This window comes from Plectropomus leopardus, chromosome 23 (assembly GCF_008729295.1).
Source record: "Plectropomus leopardus isolate mb chromosome 23, YSFRI_Pleo_2.0, whole genome shotgun sequence".
Classification (NCBI taxonomy): Eukaryota; Metazoa; Chordata; class Actinopteri; order Perciformes; family Serranidae; genus Plectropomus; species Plectropomus leopardus.
The window spans coordinates 11550678-11572190 of NC_056485.1; the positions used below are offsets into that span (position 1 = coordinate 11550678).

The 21513-nt window shown below is 40.4% G+C and overlaps 1 protein-coding gene across 1 annotated transcript in view; it reads left to right on the top strand.

Moving 5' to 3' along the window:
- Positions 1-21513, top strand: part of LOC121961901 (phospholipid-transporting ATPase ABCA1-like) — a 172168-nt gene that overhangs the window by 149310 nt on the left and 1345 nt on the right. The window contains exons 46-48 of the mRNA XM_042512000.1: positions 2279-2382; positions 3630-3722; positions 15505-15748. Of these exons, the coding sequence (XP_042367934.1) occupies positions 2279-2382; positions 3630-3722; positions 15505-15748 (441 nt within the window). The remainder of the gene's footprint in view (positions 1-2278; positions 2383-3629; positions 3723-15504; positions 15749-21513) is intronic.

Consider the following 21513-nt stretch of genomic DNA (forward strand, 5'->3'; position numbering starts at 1 on the left):
AGAATAGAGAAATTTAGGATAATGTATGCTTTCAAAAATAAGTAGACAAAACAAGCTTTCGCTGATCGATGTGGTAAATCCTTACTGAATTTCCCAAAGGATTACAAGTACATTACTTGTGGATAAGAAGGGTGTATTTTTCAGAGGTCACTCACTGGTCATATTTAATTTTTTTTTCCTTTCTTTTTTTTTAAGCAAGAATCAGAAACGCAAAGCACACAGCAGTGTTTGCACGTATTAAATTCCTATTTATCAGGACTTAAAACTGATGGCAAAAGCATTTTCACACTGATGGAAGATTAATGAAGGCATGACTGAGAATACACAGCGTCACATGCTTTCAATTAAGTGGCTTTAATGCGCATTAGGAAGTTGTGTCCGTTTTATTATGAGGGCCAAACTTTAATGACCTTAAATCCCTCTTGGGGCTCCCTGTGGGTGCGAGCCGAAGTACAAACTTTCATTAAGATTATTGCAAATTTTACTTGTTATCCCATCCACCACATCACATGGTCTAATAAAGCAGAAATATCACATTATATAAATAGATTTAATGTCAGTTCATACTCATAAATATCTTCAAATATGCAACATTACTGCAGTTTAATTTGCTGCCTGAAAACTGTAACAAATTCATTACTTTGCATGGTTAAAAGCAATACATCAGATTATGCTGCTAATCACAATTTTAGTCAGGTTATGGGTAATCCATAATAAAGCACATTTACAGAATAATCTTCCCAACCGTGTCTGTTCTCTGGCTCTGTGTTCAGCCTGTGGAGCTGCACTATTCCAAACCTGCCTATTTACTGGCCTGAGCCGTGCTAGCCTTCACTCTGAAGCAGCGGGATAATGTGTTGTCCGTGTCTGTGTCAGTTTCAGTATTGTGTGCGAGCCCAGGGAGTCCAGGCGGCCTTGAGGCAGTGCCACGTAGGGTTTGCACAGGGACACATTGGGCACGGTGATGGAAATATCCCACGGGATTTGTAGGATTCTGCTAGTGAGAGAGAACCAGGCCTGGAACGAAACCAGCCAATGGACTGAGTACTGTCACTCTCTAATCATGCACGGACAGACTAGCCCTGAGGAAAAAGAAACAGCAAGTCACTGAGACTCTGTGTGTGTGTGTTGTGCTATGTTGGAGAGCGCTTCAGTATGTGTCTCCATTATGTGTTCATGGGTATATTTAAAATTTACCCAGGTATGTCTGTGCCTTTATACGCCTCCTATTCTTTCCTTACACTTCTCTGTCTCCAAAAGCATGTTAACACGCACATAAGGGTGACAGAACAAGTGTCTCATTAATGTGTTTGGTTAGGACCAGCTGCCAGAACAGCTTCAATGCGCATTGGCATACATTGGACACGTCTCTGGGCCTTTGCTGGACAGATGGAACATCATTCTTCAAAAACATGTCCTTCTTTTGATGTTTTGTCGATTGCTTTTGGAAAGCGCTGTCACACACATCAGTCCAGAAATCCATAATTGTTTATTTGGGTTGAGATGTTTTGAATACTTTATGTTGCTTATTGCTTCCCCACTCAGCTATTCAGTACAGATGTAAATTGCTAGTTTCATCAAGATACAATAATATATCGATTCTTTGGACAACGTTTTTTTTGTTTTGTTTTGCTTTTACACTGTAGACATTTCAATATTACAAAGTTATTTCAGTTGAAAGTTATTGAGTCCCCATACCTATCCCTAGTAAATATCCTCATTACCTTATCTTGTCTTCTCTCATTATCTGCCCGGCGCTATTTGACAGTGACACAGACTTGCCTCAGGAATTTAGAAAATAAAGGCATATCTAAAAGATGACGATATGTACCAGTGATTTCACATCGATAATATGGGATCTTAAATCACTGAATTAATATATTGATTTAAATTAAGGGATCTTTAAGCCCCTACTATCCTGTTACTTCCCATTATTTGTCACCGATCCAATTTTTTATGCTCTTTAAATTGCAAAGCATGACTTACTTCAGCCTTTTCATTTCAACCTTTGACAGTTTTTCACTGAAGTTCAGCTGCCAAGTATAAGTTCTGCATTGAAGCTTACAGGTTTTTCATCACTGTAGTCAATGCATTAGAGCTTCTCTATCTTTCAGGCAATTTGCTTCATATTTCTGCATTTTCAGTAATGCTTTTAGATTCATTTCAGCTGTCAGCATTCACACGCATTTTCTGCAGGACATGCATTTTCTTGACTTAAATGATGTGCTGATGTGGAAGACAATGGGAGCTGCTTTTGAAAAGGTTATATTTATTGCAGGATGAGCCAACCACTGGGATGGACCCCAAAGCCCGGCGCTTCCTGTGGGACTGCATCCTGAGTGTCATCAAAGAGGGACGCTCAGTCATTCTCACATCACACAGGTGCAACATCACTCTTTACTATTGATTTCTGAGATATATTCACACTGCAAAGTCAAAATAATCTTCACCAGGGAAAGCAGAGACACCAAACTGTCCTCAAAATGAACACGAGTTGAAAATACTGGAGTTATAATTGATTGGCGTTACACTTTAGTTGTAAGATATTGTTTCCTGCGTGGCAGATAATATTGGCTGCCAGAACCACACTGGCTGCCATAAAGCTTTCATGAAGTATGAGGGCATATTGACTGACTGGAACTTTTTTTTCCCCTCCTTGAAAAGAGAAACTGTCAATATCAGTGCTGGAGTCTTTTCATTATCCAAGACTTCCTGGAGCAAAGTTAGTCCCAACTTTTTCTCCTCCAGTATTTGCCAATATTGGACATTTTGAGTGAGGAGGAAAAGATTAAAAGCTGATTCTTTTTTTTATTTTTTTGGTAAAACTTGATGGCCCCAGTTGATATGGAACATTTAGCAATTTACATGCCTATTCATTTTAACACTTCCCAAATTGACTGTGTTTTTGAATCATTTGTCGCCCCTGGCAGTGCATGTGAATGATCTGTGCTGTTGTTCCATTTGAAATATATTATCCCCATCACATGTTTTCCCTTCATGGAGAAATAAAAGCATTTGTTGTCGTCCATGTGGCAGTGTGGTCGAGCTGCATCCAATCGTCCATGGCATGACCAGGTGGTTGTGTTTTGTTAAGTGGCAGATTCACCAGGTTTTACAAAGTCATAATCCTAATTGCACCATTCCTCAGAAAGGCTTCACAGGTTCTGCCTCAACTACAAATGACTCCTGCTCCAGCCCAACACTGAAAGAGAAAAAATGAGATAATAAGAACTACAGATGGTCCCTTCCTCTCCCTCTAATTACCAAATTTGTCGTCCGTTTAAGGTGTCAAAGTAGACATGTAAAATTGTTCTAATCCAAACTTTAACTGTGAGTGAGAGGTCTCAGTAAATCAGTAGAAAGCTTTAGCAAAATAATGTGAGTTGACACAATATAAAACTGATTCTACTGTTTATGAAAGAAAAACTGATCAATTCACAAGCCTTGAATACAGAACATTTTTGTGGTTGAATGAGGACAGACATGACACAAATCCCTGAAATACCCGTATTATACTAAGCAGACCAGTTTCAAGATGTCATTGTCTTTCATCTGGGATGAAGAGACTCAAGCGTCTGGTATTACTGCCGCTTTTCATTTATGCAACACTCACCTCTTTCTTTCAACAGTATGGAGGAGTGTGAAGCACTGTGCACACGCATGGCCATCATGGTAAACGGTCGCTTCAAGTGCCTTGGGAGCATCCAGCATCTGAAGAGCAGGTAAGGGTCCTTCTTTCAACACTGAGTTTGTTCGACCAAGATCAGAATAAAAAATACAAAATCTCCTTGAATTGAGATGAAAGAACTCTTTGTGTCCCACTGAGGTGTTCTGTTATTTATACTGTATATATAAATAACATAAGACCATGTATATTGGTAATTAAAAAAAATTGGATTTCTTCAAGGGAGGAAAGGAAATTAATGCACTTTTTTTCTTAAATCATTTATTGTTACAGTAAAAGAGGACTCTGTGGGAGATACACAGAGAACACAGTTTATCAAAAGTTTGCAGTTTTAGTGCAATCTGGAGTAAACGCCACAATGCCATTATCATTATTATTAAAAGACTACTTCAATATTTTGGTATGTACGCATTAGCTTTCTCTCAAGAGGCTGAAGCCAGTTAGCTTAGCTTTGCATAGAGACTGGAAACAGGGGGCTAGCCTGGCATGTTTTTACACTTTGGTTATGTATGGATTCAACAAACAAGATATAATCTGTTCATCAAACCGCTGGTGGGTGGACTTTGTTATCTTTGGATGGATCCAGGCTAATGTCTTCCTTACTTTTCCAGTCTTTATGCTAAGCTGAACTAACCAGCTGATTGCTCTTGCCTCATATTTGATGTACAGACAAGAGAGCAATATCAATCATCTCATCTATCTCTTGGAAAGAAAACTGTGTGTAGTTTGTGCCAAAAAATGAAAAAATATTCTTTTAAAGTCCCTCTCCAGATATGTTCAGAAGTCTTATATCAACGCTAGTATTGTGTTTTTACATAGCTTTCCCATGTACTGTAGTAGTATCTGCTCTTCCCCCCTCACTGAGAAACTCTAAATCTTGCCTCCATCTAGCCAACCAGTTCTGCCTGCGCTTAGTTTTGTTATACACTTTCTCCACACTGCTTGTGCTATTTTGACTGGTGAAAGAACAATGTGCATCAAGATGGCAAGCATTAGCATTAGAGGAAACACCAGAGAGTTTAAGCCATTAGTCAGAGGAGATGACTACCAGACATATCAGAATGTATGGCCTCAATAGCATCCTATATTTTTATTATGTTGTTTTTTTTACCTTGTTAGCATGCAGGCTAACTGCCAGTGGCTGACACAGTGATAGTGGTCCTGAAACACAATAATATCTGCTAAGGTGGGGTGTTAGTGGATAGTGGAAGGAAGCTCTGCTGTCCAGTTTACATCCAAAAACTGCATACTCGACCATGTATGTTGTCAGAGCTTTGACTATTTTAAATCTGCTCTCTGTACTGACAAGTCCACTCTGCGCTGAAGGTTTCAGGTTTCTTTGCCTGTGTTGTGTCTGTTACGGATATGTGTTTCTTGTATTGGACAGAGATTGGCTCTCGAATCAGTGACCTAATAGTAACAGTAAACCTAATCTAACTGTATTGTGTACATTTAAGTCTCAGATTTTAGGTTAGTGCGCAGATAGATTCTCTCTTTTAAATGCAACCTCTCTATAACAAACAGATATAAGTCCCTGTAGTCAAGGTTGGACATATTAGGGGACATAAATATAAGAAAAACACATTTTCGAGTGGAGAGAGACTTCATTATTGTAGACACCTCTTGTTTCTGTATGGTTTGGAGTTTCAGAGTCTATGTTATGATAATGTATTCATTTTTCTTACTTACTGAAAGGCTTGTTGTCTTATTAAACCCACATATACTTGGTGCGCCTTAAGTGTAGACTCATCAACACTTTTGCATTGATTTTACATGAAAAGATCCATATATGAGGCAAATGTGCAGACAGTCAGGTCTGTTAGCCTCAGCTTAGAGTCCCAAGTCTTTCACCCTTATCTCACTTTCACATGTGTTTCTCCACAGACCCATAAATTCTATTCCCACCATCCTTGCCATGCACACCCCTAATAGGCTTTGTGCATGTCTCTTAATGCGTTCTCTTACGTCGCCATAACAGATATCCCCTGCCCCTAACTCTTAGCACTCAGGCCTGCTCTCTGATATTCATCTGACATTTCCCAAGGCCAGCACTTATGCCCCGAGCCCTGCATGTAACAGTGAGACCGATCCATTACCTTAGGTACAGTCCGGTGACATTATTACCACTCCACTGTGTGATCTTGTGAGAGGAAGGACATTCCACACACACTCGAGAGCTACACACTCGACAGGGAGATGTGGTGGCAATCGTTGGGTGGAGAGAAAGATCAATACACATGGGATGAAGGGAGGAGCGGGCCATTTTTAAAGTCGTGGCTTGGATTAGGGGAAACGCCTGGAACTGCGATGAGGGGGCAACGGTGTCAAGGGTATTTCACATCAAGTACGTTAAAGTCATGTCGTTGGACAATGTCTAAAGGAGAAGTGGGAGATTGCGGATGGGGCTAAAAAGAGCAGCAACGAGGGACAGTTGAGAGGCGAAGGGCTGAAAGCAGGAGAGCAATGTACCAATCAGTCCCTCCCAGATGTTAGGGTAATTGACAGATCCTCTGTGTCAATTACATCCTGTCTGTAGGGGGAAGAGCAGGGTGGTGTAAATAATTTATGAAGCACGCAGGAGGTATAGGATAGGTAACAGCCACCAGAGCGAGGGGTGGAGGCGCAGAAGCGGCAAACAAGGCAGGAGAACAGAGGGTTAACACATGTCCTACTTCACTCAACATACTATCAGGTAAAAGGGAATCACACTTCACAAGACAGTCAAGTGAGAGGAAGCCAGATAAGCATAACGTCTACACAGATTTTTTTGCTGTGCTTATTTTAGATCTCACACGGACAATTTACATGCTGCTGAAATGCTATCGCTCAGTTCTCGCCACGCAGTGAATAATTTCTAATTAAGCATCCCTATCTCCTCAGCGCTTGGTGTAATTAATGTTTCATGAGGTGTGGGACCCTGTTAATGACTGAAAAGGCAATTAAGGACTGTCTTCTCTGTTTTCTTTTCTCGTCACTATCCCGCCACATGTTTGTGCTGCTGCGTTGCCCCCCCCCGCCACACACACACACACACACACACACACACTCCCAACCCAGGTTTAGCATGTGATCCACAATCATTTAAGTCGTCCTGAGCCTCATCAATCCAAGTTTGCAGGGTAAAACACTGAGTATTTTGTGTTTGCTCCACGTTTGAGTCCATAACGTGCAAATGTGGCTGATGACGCACAAGCTGTCGCCAGTTTCGAGATAGGAAGAGTTCCATCAGACAGCAGGGGTTGAGGTAGAGGCGGGAGGCATGCCGATGGAGCCAGGTGGTGCACGCCATTGTCACGCGGCGTGAGCGGCTGACCTGCAAGTCAGTGGGGGGTGCCGCTTCCTCAGCTGCCTCCCCACACCCCCAAACATCTCCATCTCTTTTTCATCCCAAGCCCCTGGAAGGAGTGCAGAGGCTCGCGGCAGGGGCAGCTCTCACATTTTGACCCCCTATTGCTCACACCCTCCTCCCCATCGCCTCCTCCCCCTCTTCCTCTCCTTCAAAACCCTCTCACCATAATACCCTTATTTATTCCTCCCTCTGCTACTCTCAGGTGGCGAGGCTTCCAACCCAGCCATCCAAGTGCTTGTTAGTGCTGCCCCCTTTAGTTCAGCGCTGACCCTGTCTTTATCACTGAGATGCCCTTCTGCTACTTTAACAACCCCGCCTCTGTGTATCAATCAAGCCCCAAATGAGCCAAAATAGCCCATTTAAGCTGCTACAGAGGTGGTCAGCATGTGAGAGGGGCTGACGAATTGGTTTGGGCTGTCAATTCTGAACACCGAGGGCGGCCATTTTAAGAAGCCCCTTCATTATAGTCCTCTGCGGCTGCTAAAAACATCCTCCTTACCCGACCTGATATTGAGACCCTCAAATCAATCACACTTGTAGGAATATATGAAAGGCTGACAGGGAGGGGAGAAATAAATAAGTAAAAAAAAAATATGCGAGAGGCTGTAAATAGTGCTTTAGTACAGCGATGTGCTGGTGTGAAAGCTCCCAGGTGTTAAGTAAACCCAAATGAAGTGGAGGAACCAATAAAAGCAGCTTCAAAGCTCCCCTATAATCTTGTCAGTTAGAAAGGACACCCACTAGCCGATGCAGGATTTCTCACTGATTGATATCATTCATATCCCGTCTTCATAGAGTACCCGCAGTAAGTACACACAGCAGCCCGGAGCCTTATTTTCTCCTTGCTTAAAGCACGTCATGATATAAAAGTAGAGGGTAAAGTGCCGTTAATGCACTAAGGTAATACGATGTGGGCGCTGGAGAGTTTTTACAAGAGTGGTGTCTGAAAGTTTGGATCAATCCCCCCTCCGAAGTTGACGTTGAGAAGTCCAATAAACTCCTTCCCGCTCACTCTGCGTCAGCTCTGCAGGTGTGCCATTAACTGAATAGTTTACGACTTTTAAGTGCGTGTCACCAGCGGAGATGGATGACAAAATAATTCTCTTTACGGTTTACGGCCCATCAGCTAGTAGGTATAATTAAGACGGCTAAAGCATTGACAGACACAGATGGTGTACTGTATACTGTACATGTCTGAGAGCTGTCTGCACTCATAATCCTTTCTCTCCTTGATAGTTGGTGAGAATCTTTAATGCAGGGATTTATGTGGTATTGTGGTTCTTGTATAGACATTACTTTTATCATATCTTATGTTTATGCTTGCAAGCAAGGCAGGCATCTGCATCTACATTTGATTCCTCAAGGTCTGCAGAAAGTGCTACGTGGCTCTAGGCTTTTTATTATGTCCGCGTTGAACTGTGCATGTTTGAAAATCCTGTAGTAATAATTTTACAGGCCAGATGATGGCCTTCATGTGAGATTACTTTTGAAACACATTATTGGATGCCAACACCTTGTAAAAATGGCTTGACTCAGAAGCAGGCTGTCATCACTTATCACTAAGCAGAGACTTAAGACTTTTATTTGAACACAATAATCTTCACTCAAGGTCCTATTGCTGCCTTCTATCTGAAGCTTTCAACTGCAACTAACTACTACTACTGCAAAACCACTATTTCAAAGGTCACAACTGAACTTCACGCTTAAAGAGAAAGTTCACCCCCAGTCAAAATTGAATATTTTTTCTATTACCTGTAATGCTATTTATCAATCTAGATTGTTTGTGTTGGAGCTGCCTAGAGTTGGAAATATAGGCTATAAAGGTGTCTGCCCTCTCTTGTACATAATGAATCTGAATCTCACTTTGAATGTCATCATCACAGCACACGTTACAGTGAAAACTTCTGATTAGCAAGCACATGACCATCACCAGCTAGTTTTCACATGCATTTTAGATGAGTCAAAGCTATAATATATCAATTTTATGTTTGTCTTTCCTGATTGGCCAAAGATCACCTATTCATCTATCCCTCTGTCAATCCATGCACCCATCTGTCCTCACACTGCCTGCAGAGCATCTGCCTAGAGCTCCGTTAGCTCCCCCTCTAGGAACTGAGAAAGTTTTTTTTGGATGACTTCCTGCCTCATCAAAGCATCAGACCACCCAAGCCACACTGTGACCTCTTGCCCCGCGTCCGCCCTCCCCCCCCGCGGGCACAAATACAAGGTTTGGCAGTGGCGAGGGTGACCTTTCTAGACTCCCTCAGATGAAGGAAGGCAGCAGAATTATTTTTCTGCCTGTCATGCCCTTATCTGTGTCTGGCTGTTGTTTGTTTTAAATTACATGGAAGAACGACTTTCCAGCGGAGTAGTGTGGAGGAGAGGATTGAGGCAGAATAATGAAAATGAAGAAGAGAGAACTGCGGCGCAGACATTACAGTGTCTCTGCCACGCTGTGTTGAGCTGCTGTATCATATCTCTAATGTAAAATATTATGAAAGGATTAGTTGTGACAATGTGGTGCAGTCATGACTTTATCCATTCATTATGTTCATCTATGCTATATTCAGCCCCAAATTGTAAAGATCTTGCTTTTAGCTTTAAAATCACCAGTCGCCAGTTAAATGCTAATTGTTTCTGCGCCATTGTTATGAGCAAGCAGTGTAGTGCAGGCTCTGTTTAAAGACATCTAAGCCTACCTTCCCCTACGCAGGCAGAGTTTATTTAAGGAGAGCCTAGACAGACAGTGTATCAAAGATGAAAGAACTTGTTTTGTTGTGAATACAGAGGCAGTAAAAATGATGAATATGAAAGAAAGATATTTTTCCCAAAGTGCTGCACAAAGGCCCGGTATAGCTGCAGACAGAAGGGAAATAAAAGTAAGGTAGGCAGGGAGAGACAGTGAGGGGAAGCTAATTGATAAGCCTTTTTACTGCCACTGACAAGCAGCATTTCATTACCAATGTACACCCCAAACCATTTTGCCAAACCCTTTAGCCACAATGCCTCCTGGCATTATTGGATTTTTGCAAAAATGTTTTTGCATCTTGGCTGAGCTTGGCAGTGCTTGGACAAAGCGCATTTCCTGAGCCGGCAGCTATAATAAACACAAGGGGATTATAGTCATAGTCTGGATTGGATGATGAATTGAGCTTGATGTGTGAGGATGGCTGTGATGTTGTGGTGGTGGTGTCTGATTACAGACTGTGTAGTCTGTTGCATCTTGTAAAAATCATCAAAAATTATGCGGCTCTACACAATGAGATATGTTTTCTCTGGCTGTACTTAATATAAAATGTGCCACTCATCGAAGATGGTGCTGTGCGTGCACATCAAAGCAGATAAGGGAGTTGTGTGTCTTTTGGTGACTGCAGCCATGGTGATAATATTTAACGTAATGTAAGAGAAGCCATGCGGATAGGCTGAGGACAGTAATTTTTAATATTTCATTTTTACTATTTCCCAATTATTCATAATTTTGTCACGTTTGCCCATTGTTGTTGAGGGTTGCTGCTTTCAACATTGCCCTTGGATGTTTGAAAGCCCAGAGTCTGCAAAGTTTTCATTATGAATAAAAACCGTGGTGGTAAGATTCTAAGGGATGTAGTCATTGTTTTGTGGACTCCTGTTTTGAAGCCTGTAGAGTTTTTCATTTTGTCCATTGCTCTGTTGTGTTTTTGGAGTCAGTACAGCCCGTACAGTTGTCATAAATGGGAAAATTAGCTATAGAGTAGGCATGGGCAGTATCAAAGTGTTGCCTTTTAGAAATGTGGATGGTATTATTTTTAATACCATATCAAAAATACAGATGCTCCTCTTTCTTTAAAACCCATACAGAGATGCTATATTGAGGATGTACGGTATGGCGCGCACATCATGTACCACCAGAGGGTAGTCTCTAATTGTGGAACAGGCGGCTAAGCGGACAAATATGACGACAGGTCTGTAAACAGCTAGCAAGCAACTGCATAGAGATATCAGAGGGAAACAAAGGGGGAGAGCGGTAGATAGTGCTTCACAAATATGCTGTCATATAATGTATACCCCACTAAAATTTCAAACAAGTATGAAGAAGCCTATAGAGATGAAAACCATTTATTACCACACTGCAAACATCAGCACATCTGCTTTGCTTAATTTTTAAGCCCCAGAGGTTGGCGCTTGGTTTGCATTTCATGATTGTATCAAAACATGTTTTATTTAAAAAATATTTAACACTCAGAGAGCTTCCAACATAGCACATCATACCCCTGTACCTTACAAAGAGCCAGTTTGAACTCCAAAGTTTAAAAAAGGAGATTTGGAAGATAAATTCATTGTTATAGTCATTTGAACTCAGCACCTGGCCAAGACAGATGTGCACGTGTTTTCACTCTAATTGTTAAGTATTAAACACCTAAGTTTATTCATGAACCTTGCATACTGAATACGGGCAAATGAGCATATTACATTAACAAGTACCCATTAACAAGAACCAAGTCCCTCTGTATAATATCCCTGATTATTAAAATCCTTGTATGCCTAATTTAATTGGCAAATATGAATCATAATTATATCAGGATGGAATGTAGTCATGAAAATAACAAATTAAGGAGTTTGAATACTAACTGAACAGAGCTTTTTAAAGGAGAACAAAGCAGAGCTACTATGCTGTAATTTCTATTGTGCTAAAATATCAGTCATTGAGACGCCTCTTCCTCTGATGATCATAATAATCCTGCTTTTCCATTTTCACTTTGAGCTGATGAAGCTCTACACTATACAATACATACAATAAACGCCTTTCAAAAGAACAGTTCATAGCAAGGTTGAGCAGGGCTAAGGTCAGTGTGGAGTACAATTTTGAGCAGTTGAAGGGCTGGCGAAAGGGCAACTGCTTAATGAAGCACTAACATCCTGATACTTGCAGGGCATCCATAGTTTTATCCACATGATGTGTACGACATAACACATCTTAGAGGTTCATGGGGATGCTTTTGATCACCCGTGGTGTGCAGCCCCTGAGGAGATCACAGTGCCGGCACAGTTCTCAGATCCTCCCAATATAGTCGGCTCGACACAGATACGGTAGAGGAGGGATAGCATGCCATTTTGTCAATTGCATCATGAAATGGGAAACACTAGTTCGGGCTGTCCTGAATACCATTTTTTAGGCTCTGGAGATTTGGTAATGATCAACAGTGAATTTTCCAAAAGGTTTGGTGTCTTTTGTCATGTTTTTAATCCACAGGGGTTTGCGTTGATCAAGGTCCAATCTATGCACTTTTTGTGACATAATAACAGCTTGTGCCAAATATTCTTTTTGGGGATAAATTATAGACCTACAAAAATGCTCATAATAATAGGCTCCAAATCGGAGACAATGACTGACAAAGTGCTTTGAAACAGAGGCACAGAAACAGCATACTAGCTCCAACAAATTTAGGGTACACTATACAGGATTGTCAGTTACTGTTGATAAACTCACCATTGGAAGTGAAAAGAAAAACAAGAAAATACAGGCAAAAGAGCCTCTGCAGATAAATCCACTGCCACACACTTTTAAAGGGTTGTAAATAATTAATAAAAGGTATTACTCACAATACTTTGTAGTAAAATGCTGCAAAGTGCATTTTTAAGATTTGAGATTTAAATGTATTTATCATAGTAAGAAAAAATAATTCATTTTATTCATGGGTGCCTTTCTGGACACTCAATCAGACATACGTATAGTTTCTTTATTGTCATTTAAAAATAAATAAATAAATAAAACATTTAAAAAACAATATCTTTTTCCCCCAAAAAAAACAAATGTTGAAAACCAAATACCTCTCCAACAACCAATGTCTAGATAAATATTTGGATCTTGTCCTAGAAATAGTACAGTTATTGCTGCACATTGTCTGCATTGTGTCTCATTTTGATGTTTTATTTCTCCCCAACAGTCTAAGTGTGTGTATATTTTAACATTGTTATTTTTGTTTTGAACATTTCCTTCATTGTGGCATCAGACCACAATGCTAATATCTTAGCAAAACCTTCTACTCTCCTCACCTGGGTGTTCTGGCAGTACTGGCTGTACATGGTGTGACAGGTGACAGGTCATGGAGCATGGTTATAATGATGCAGCAGGTGATTGGTTCACATGACAGTTCCTGTAGATTTATGTCCATATACTTATGGCATCTGATTGCAGTCTGGCCTGTCCAATCATAATGCAAGAAAACTCCAGCTAAGCAGTTCAGACCTGCCAGTCATTGTGCCTTAGCATGAGCATTAAAAAGACACTCATGCATTCTTAATGGGGAGAAATGTTTGATAAGCACTCCCATATACAATTTATGCTAAGTTACACTATTCTTGCACTGTGGCTCTTCAACTTGAAGCAGTCATGTTTTAACTAAAGGGACTCTGCTACCCATGGGGTCCATTCATTGTGCATCTCAGTACCAGCACTGAGCTTCACTTCCTCTCTCACTCCCTTTGGGATCGTGTAGGCTTGCAGTTTATTCACCATATCTCTAATTGCCACTAAGGGAGCTGCTGACTCTCGTTGCATGTTGCTCTGTACTAGCCCACAATGGACATTTCCATGAGTAAATCCAACATTAGGGAATTAATTAGGCAGAAAACAATGGGTCATAAGAGTGCTAACGACAGAATAACAAGGCAGTCTTATTTGGTGCTCACCAGACGTAGCATACAACCGGTAAGTTGCAGAATGCTAATTAGCTTTAGAGCTTAGTTGTGGCGTATTTTCATCTGTGACAATATTTTATGTTTAGGAGTATTGTTCATGTTGTAAATTAAGCCAGTAGAGCATGTTGACATATTTTTAAAACTGTGGCTGTTAAAGCATTTATATTGTCTCTGCATTACCTATTATATACTACCACTAATGCAGGAGGTTTTGTAAAAGATTCCTTAGGCAGAGTTTTTATTTTCAGATTGTTAAAGCAGCAATAATTGATTTTTTTTTTTTTTAACACACAAAAAGCTTGAACACAACACTGTCATATTACCGCCTTATCATTATGAGCAAACAGTTGGCTGTTAACACATCCAGCAGACACTGAGGAACACTGATTCAGAGTCGTCTTTTTGGCGACACTTCTTCAATCACTGCTTCAATCTGTTCAACAGATAGTGGCTAACTTTGTCTGTTTGCTGTGAGCTGAGCTGAGCTGAGCTGAGGGGAACTGCAGAGTTAGATGTTCACTCTCTGTGAGTTTGTCACTACTCGGGCCCCCTTTCACATAACACATAATAATTTGATCCACGGTTCATGTAAAAAGCTTTTTGTTTGCAGTTCCAGTATGTTGGATTTAGGAGGCTATGTTGGTAGAAACTGAGTAAAATATATTAAGTATGTTTTCTTTAGCGTGTAATCATCTGCAAATAAAGAGTGATTGTTTTTTATTCTTCAGGATAATCCATTTCTGTCTACACAGGGAGTGGGTCCTCATTTATAGAGATTGCTATGTGGAGCACCATGTTTTGACAGTTGCCTAGAATGGACAAACCAAACTCAGGCTCTCAATCGGGCTATTCAAATTTTTGCATTTTTGCATTGGCCACTGTAGCAATAAGCCCATCTGCAATGAGCAGCATCAGAAAAACACTGCAATGTGCAGGCCTTACCATGAGACAACACTAAATCCTCATGTATCTGACACACTTAACCTTTAAAGCAGAAAATAATACTTTTTTTATCAGTTGTCGGCCCACTGTGGCACCAGAGGGCAACAAATTAGGCGTCATTCTTGTAGGACAGTGCTTCTGGAACTCATTATGTATTATGTATGTAGCAACCTTGCTTGAATAACTTACAGAATATTTCCCATCCACTCAAGCACATGATCCATCGCTTTTTAGAGATCAAGTAATTTATTGGTTGTCAGATGAAGCTAAGTATCTAGCGTGCCTATTCAATTATTACATTGCATGTCCCAAACTGGATGTACTGTTTAAATTTTGTTTTGTTGCTATAGCTGTTTCAATCCTGCAAAGGCCTCTTAACTACTATCCATCCCTGTCTAAAAGCAATTTCTATCTCATCTCTTGCAGCATTTTTGCTTGAATCAAATTGATGCTTTCTTTTACATTCGGTGCAGAAGATTGTGTTGAAACCTACTATTACCTGAAAAAGTTGAAAAGTTTATCCATCAGCTAGAAACGTTTTACAGTTGAAGTCGAGCTGCTTTTGCTTTCAGCTTCTTGTGACTCACCTGCTCCTCCAGCTCACCACGTCCGGGAAGCTTGAAATGTTTGGGAATATGAGACCAATTATATTTTGTCATCTCTTTTGCTTCCTGTCTCATCTCTTTCTTCCATTGCACCATCCTATTATCCATCGCACCATGCCGTGACCACGGGAGAAAAGAAAAAGTTCATTATTTAGATGACCAGCCGTGAGCAATTTGGCACCGGCACACTTGTTTGCAGTTTTTTTTTTCTGTGTTGAAAGCTTAATTGTCTCCTCTTGTTCTAGATTTGGTGACGGCTACACAGTGATTGTGAAGGTTGGTGGCTCTCCCCCTGCGCTGAAGTCAGTCGAGGACTTTGTCCAACAGTCCTTCCCAGGCAGCGTCCTGAAGGAGAAACATCACAACACGCTGCAGTATCAGCTGCCGTGCACACAGGGGGCTTTGGCCAACATCTTCGGCCAGTTCACAAGTCAGCAGCATAGGCTGGGTGTGGAGGACTACTCGGTGTCCCAGACCACGTTGGATCAGGTAAATGTGATAATGGCTTGGCTTCAAGTTAGATCTGTGCAGCCTGACCATATACTTCTATATCATTTGCCTTCAACTGACTAAGTAAAAGGATGACGGACAGCTCTTTGATGCATTTTCATAAGGTACATTTCTGCTTACTATGGTGAAATTTCTGGGTGAGTATATACAGCCTCTTTGATCAATATTCCATAGTATCATTCTCCAAGGTAAAGGTAAAAATCAATCAAAGGGAATCTCTTCATCTCCATCCATTGTAACCTCCACAGTATAGAAAGCCAGCAATGTGTTTATTTCAATCTCTTGATCTTCATCTTTCATCTCCACCATATTGCTACCAGACATGGTTGCAATATATTTGCAAAACACATTCATAAAGCAGCCCCCCCCCCCACACATGGTCCACACAACTTGTAAACATGCTTTGCCTTGTTGTGGCTATGCATCAGGAACCTTGCGGAGCAGAGGGAGCAAAAACAAACCGTGCACAACATAAGCAATTACAAACAGCCTCCATAATGTGTGAAACTTTCCCATTTTGCCTTGGGTAAAGGCGTCTAAATTGTAGAAACTTGATTATTTCCAAATGTTTGTTCAAGGCACAGAGTTGGTGATAATGCCTTTTCCTTTATCCAAAAGTACTACCAGTGCGGGAGTGCTTCTGAATCTACTGTAGTCAGGGAAAGTTATTCTGTGGAGTTGAGCATGGAGTTGTTCAATAATTCATTCTTGAGAGCAAAACATAAGTTTTAGCTGGTTTCAGCTTGTACAGTAGCAGGGGATGCACAATTTGACTCCAAGTCTCACTTCTGACATGGCAAAATTTAGACAGACTTTAGAGCATCTGGGGCAACTTTATATTGTCCTACTGTAATTCTGTGAAGTGCCAGCACAGTTTAACAGATCATAAGGTCATTACTCAATGCATTCAGCATTTTCAGCGCTCTCTTTTAATGCACATCTGCTCAGTATATGATAAGATTCAGAGATCTGTCATTTCCTACATGCTGTCCTTTCCTATTTAGGCTGTCAGACTGACTAATGAGAATTACACTGAGTTTGTGTCGCCAACATACTTCAACCATCAGGTCCAAGTATCGATTAAGAATCTGGACTGAGTTTAATATATATATATATATATAGATCCCTCATCCAGCATCCTTTTTATTCCAGCCAGTGCAGTAGCCAGACCCCCTGATTGGTGAGATAACCTGAGCCCTGCATGTTATGGTCTGGCTTCACCTTGTGTTTTCCAAATGGCCCCAGGGACCTGATGCAATCAGGCGCTCGGAGGTGAGCGCGAGTGTGTCTGGTCTTGCAAGCCCGCCATTAGCTCAGCAGCAGAAGACCAGGTGGGAGGTGAAGTTGACCTCTGAGGGGTCCAGACAGGTCATTGGACCACCCCGCTATGCAAGGTGGGGAAGCGTCTCTTCTTGCCTTGAAAAAATACATCCTGACAGAGATGTGAACGAGTTACTGAAAGGAAGTTGTCCGTGCATTCATTTGTACTGTAGCACAGTTGCATTTAAATCAAATTATGTGATTTAAGGAATGTTAAGCATTTCATTATCAGCATGATCCCCCTGTGGATAACCCTTAATTCGAGATAAAACTATCTTTTGCAGAATTATTTAAGTAGAATATGCCCTTTATGGGGCAATTAGCCTAACACTAAGACAGGGAAGGAATTTATTAGAAGCTAAAAGCTTTAACTTGGTGTGTCTTACACTCAGATTTGTTTCTTTGTAATGATTTTTAGCTTAACCCTGTTTAAACTTCACAGTTAATTAGTGTTCAGCCATACTACTAACTCCAAACCTTGAGTAATTTCTGTTTTAACTTTTTCATCAACTTGCCCCACATTCTGCACTGGTCAATATTTACCAGATAAGAGGCAGTAAATAAATCATACTCGGACCAGGAGGTCACGGTATTAAAACACAGAGGGGAGGACTGGAGAACCTGTGGAGGCCCAGACTGTCACCTTTCAGCTGGTGATTTATAGAGAGGAGTCTTGACCTATAGTATAACACCAGACTTGCACTACAATTAATATTGATCCACGCACAGCCTGGAGCTCAGGCGTGAACACTGATGGCAGAGACAGTGCCGAGCAGATGGAGCATTTGAAAGGAAAATGTGACTTTCTTAACTGCATTTTAGAAGCAAACTGTTTGGCAGGAATGTGAAGTATTTGCTACTTTAAGTGGACAATGATCAGCATTCAGCCTGGCCACTACTGTACCACTGAAGCACATGGCCTGTGTGCTCCTAATTATCACTTACATGTCTCCAAATTTTGTTTTTAATTTCAATATACTTTTTAGTTTCAGTTCACAGAATACGATTAAAAGAATGCAAAATAATCTGACCTCTTAGGTCACGCATTACCCTCTCAGAGTTTACGTAACACAAACTCTTCCTGTCTATTACTTTTTTAAATACTTCACTTTTCTGGCCAGAGGCACCAACATGCTCTTGTACAATGTGACTATTGTATAGGCAATTAATAGTCCATCCAATTACATCTTAATTATAGAAAATTACACGCAGCCCTGATAAAGATGCCTAAATAATACATTTTCCAGAAAAAAAATAAAAATACAACAATCAATTTTGGGTAAATGATAATGTGATGCTCACATATAAATAGATTGTCTACTGATGTTTTAATAATTCATAAAAGCCTTTTACTACATGTATTACACTTATTTTGGAGCATAATGAAAAATAGAGATATGTGATTTTTTTAGTGGGTTACTTTTATATAATACTCAAATCTGCACAAGTCAAAACTTGTATATTAAATGGACAGTTCAATCCAAAATCAAAAATATGGATTTTTGCTCTTAGCCATAGTGCTATTTTTAAATCTAGGTTGTTTTGGTGTGAGTTGCCAAGTGTTGGAGGCACTGGCTGTAGTGATGTCTGTCTTCTGTCCACTATAATGGAACTAGATGGCATTAAGCTAGCAGTAATCGAAGTGCCAAAAAAAAAAAACAAACTCTACAGCAAAATCATGACCTGGTTACTCAAGATAATCCACAGACCTTGTGAACAGTTTCAAGTTTGATTAAGCCACAGATATGTAACATTTCTACTTTTCATATGTTCAATTTGTAGGTTTCAAATGTAGCGGATTTGCTGAAATTTAACGGCATGTTTACATCATGCTTTGACTTGAAATATCGAGTTTGATTGCCACAGACAAAGCTGGAATGTGTTGTTAAAAAGATATCCTTTTTTTGTTGCAACAGACACGGCTAGAGATGTTGTTAGTAATACCTGCTTTTGTTCTTGTTGGACTCAAACAGTTGTCTACTGCTTGGCAGCCGTCTTACCATCCCCTCCACCTCCTGATGACAGACTCGGCTCATGTACACAATCTGAACTATATCACTTTAGAAACACTGATATGATATGTATGAAATGTACAGATGTATTATGTGCGTGATATGCGGCAAACGTACACTGTCAACATTTTATTCAAGCAACTGGGCTGTAAGTGATGCCTTAATGACATTCAAGGCATTTACTGATGCTTTATGATGAGTAGTGCAGTTGTTTTTGTTCGCTCTTAGATTAACCATCTCAAGCAAAATTGTTCACGGCTAAAGAACATTTCAAAGTCGGTTTGGTTTCATCGCAGAGCATGGCCATGAGGATGACATGTACGTAAAAATAGCCGTTTTGTATTCTGCAAGGACTCCTTTGATATACAGAGGAGGTTAATTGGGTGATTCACGTCCTTCCCCTCCTCTGTTCTGCCTCAACGGGCATCAAATAAACACCCAAATGTACCCTCTGCAATGTAATTAATGCCTGTATCCATCTGTTATTAAGAAAATGCCACTCAACAGCACTGGTGCATGACATTCAGGTCATGAATGGTTGGTTGGCTAAATACAGAAAATGTGCATTATGAGGAAAGTCACATCACAAGCAGGGCATGGATGTACCACAGTCTTCTCAGTCAGAAATGCTGTCAACTGCACTGCTGAAGCGCTTTTTTTTTTAACCATACTTGGATTTTTACAGAAAGTTAAATACAAGCAGTGCTAAGAAATTCTTTTGCAAAACTATACAGCCTTGACGATGAATATGAGATTCTGTGCATGCCTCAGCACATCAAGCCAATATCAGCCAGTGGCAGGGTCAGAGGCCGGGAGAGATGGGCGGAGGCTGTATTTGTTGCTACTGTCATTCTTATCCTCTTACTCATTCTCCCCTGATAAGATGCCTTGACAACTGTGACCTTGATACACACTGCTGATGGCCTGACATCACACACACACACATAAGCACACTATAGCTTCAGGCGATCAGCAAGCACAGCTTGCTCCTCAGTTACAAGGTAGTCTGTTGTTTTATTTATTCTGCTTCAAACTAGCCACCAGCTTCACGAGCTTTGAGGTCAGGAAGCTTTACATATGTAGGTAATGCATTCCAATAAAATTGCAGTTTTATTGTCTGAATAAAAGTTTTCTAATGCTTCGGAAATAGAGTATATGAAGTGGCAAAAGCCAATTTTACCTCAGAGTGAACAAAAGACTTTAATCCGCTCTTGTAGAATCACAAATTCTTACTGGCAGCGTAGCAATTTGAATCCTTGAAATCCCTAGTTTAAATAATCTGACTTATTAGTTAAACTAGTTCAGAATAGTTAATGAGCAGAATTTGCCACTGTTCATTTCTGTCCCCAAGCTGCCCTTGAGCAAGGCATTTAACTCCCAACAGCCTCAGCTGTGCAGCTGCTCTGAGGCCAGCAACGACAGTGTGGCTGTGTTTGTGCTGGGTTGCATCCAAGTGTGACAATGGAGCAGGGTTTTCCAAGAAACCAGTATTTGTGCTCGGTAAGTTTATCCTGAATAAATAACAAAGAAAAAAAGATAAATTCAGGAATTTTCAGCTGTAATAATACTTAAGGTTTCCTGAGGGGACTAGAACCATTATATCCAGTTTGTGAGGAGGACTTTATGTCTGATCATCAGAACTAAAATAGTAACACTTTGACCCATGTATTACTCAGAGTGCACTTGTGTGAGATTGCATCAAAGTTAATTACAGCTGCAGTTACATCGATGATATTTCTTCAATCTGACTGACATTATTCAGATTTGAGTTTCCAACCTAATTGCTTACATGGTCACTCAATAAAGTGAACTAATAAGATGTATGTGAGCATTTAATTGGAATGGAACTTTTTGATTTGTTCAAAGTGGTTCAACCTGCTATGAAGCGTCTTATCTGTCAGAAATATAACATAATAAGAAGGGGTTTCTAACCAACTTATTGAGGAAAATTCTGTTAACTCATTTCATAAAGTACAAACAGACAGGAAGTGGTGTTGTCTGTGAATACAGTGTAGTGGTAATTAATGTAATGTGTAACCTGTATTATTTTCTATAGCTAAAAATTGCAGATGTCCCCTAAACACCTCACATGCAGACTGTCGGTAGACACTATTTACTGATACTCCCGAAATGTCTCATATGCAGGCCACTGGTAGCCATAGATGATTGTAACATCAAGCGACTCCATAATTCAGTGAAAAAACAAATATGCGTTTCTTAAAATGTCAAACTGTTTCCAAGGTTTCTATTTATATAAGTTATTATACCATGGTCTGAGTGAATACTGAGTCTGATTGGCTACAGTGTGTCCGTTAATTCCTGATAATCGACACCTAATGGTTAGTTCCAGTTCTGCTCTAAATGAATGCGCTGGCTACAAAGTATCACTATCATTTGATTTGGGGACAATAG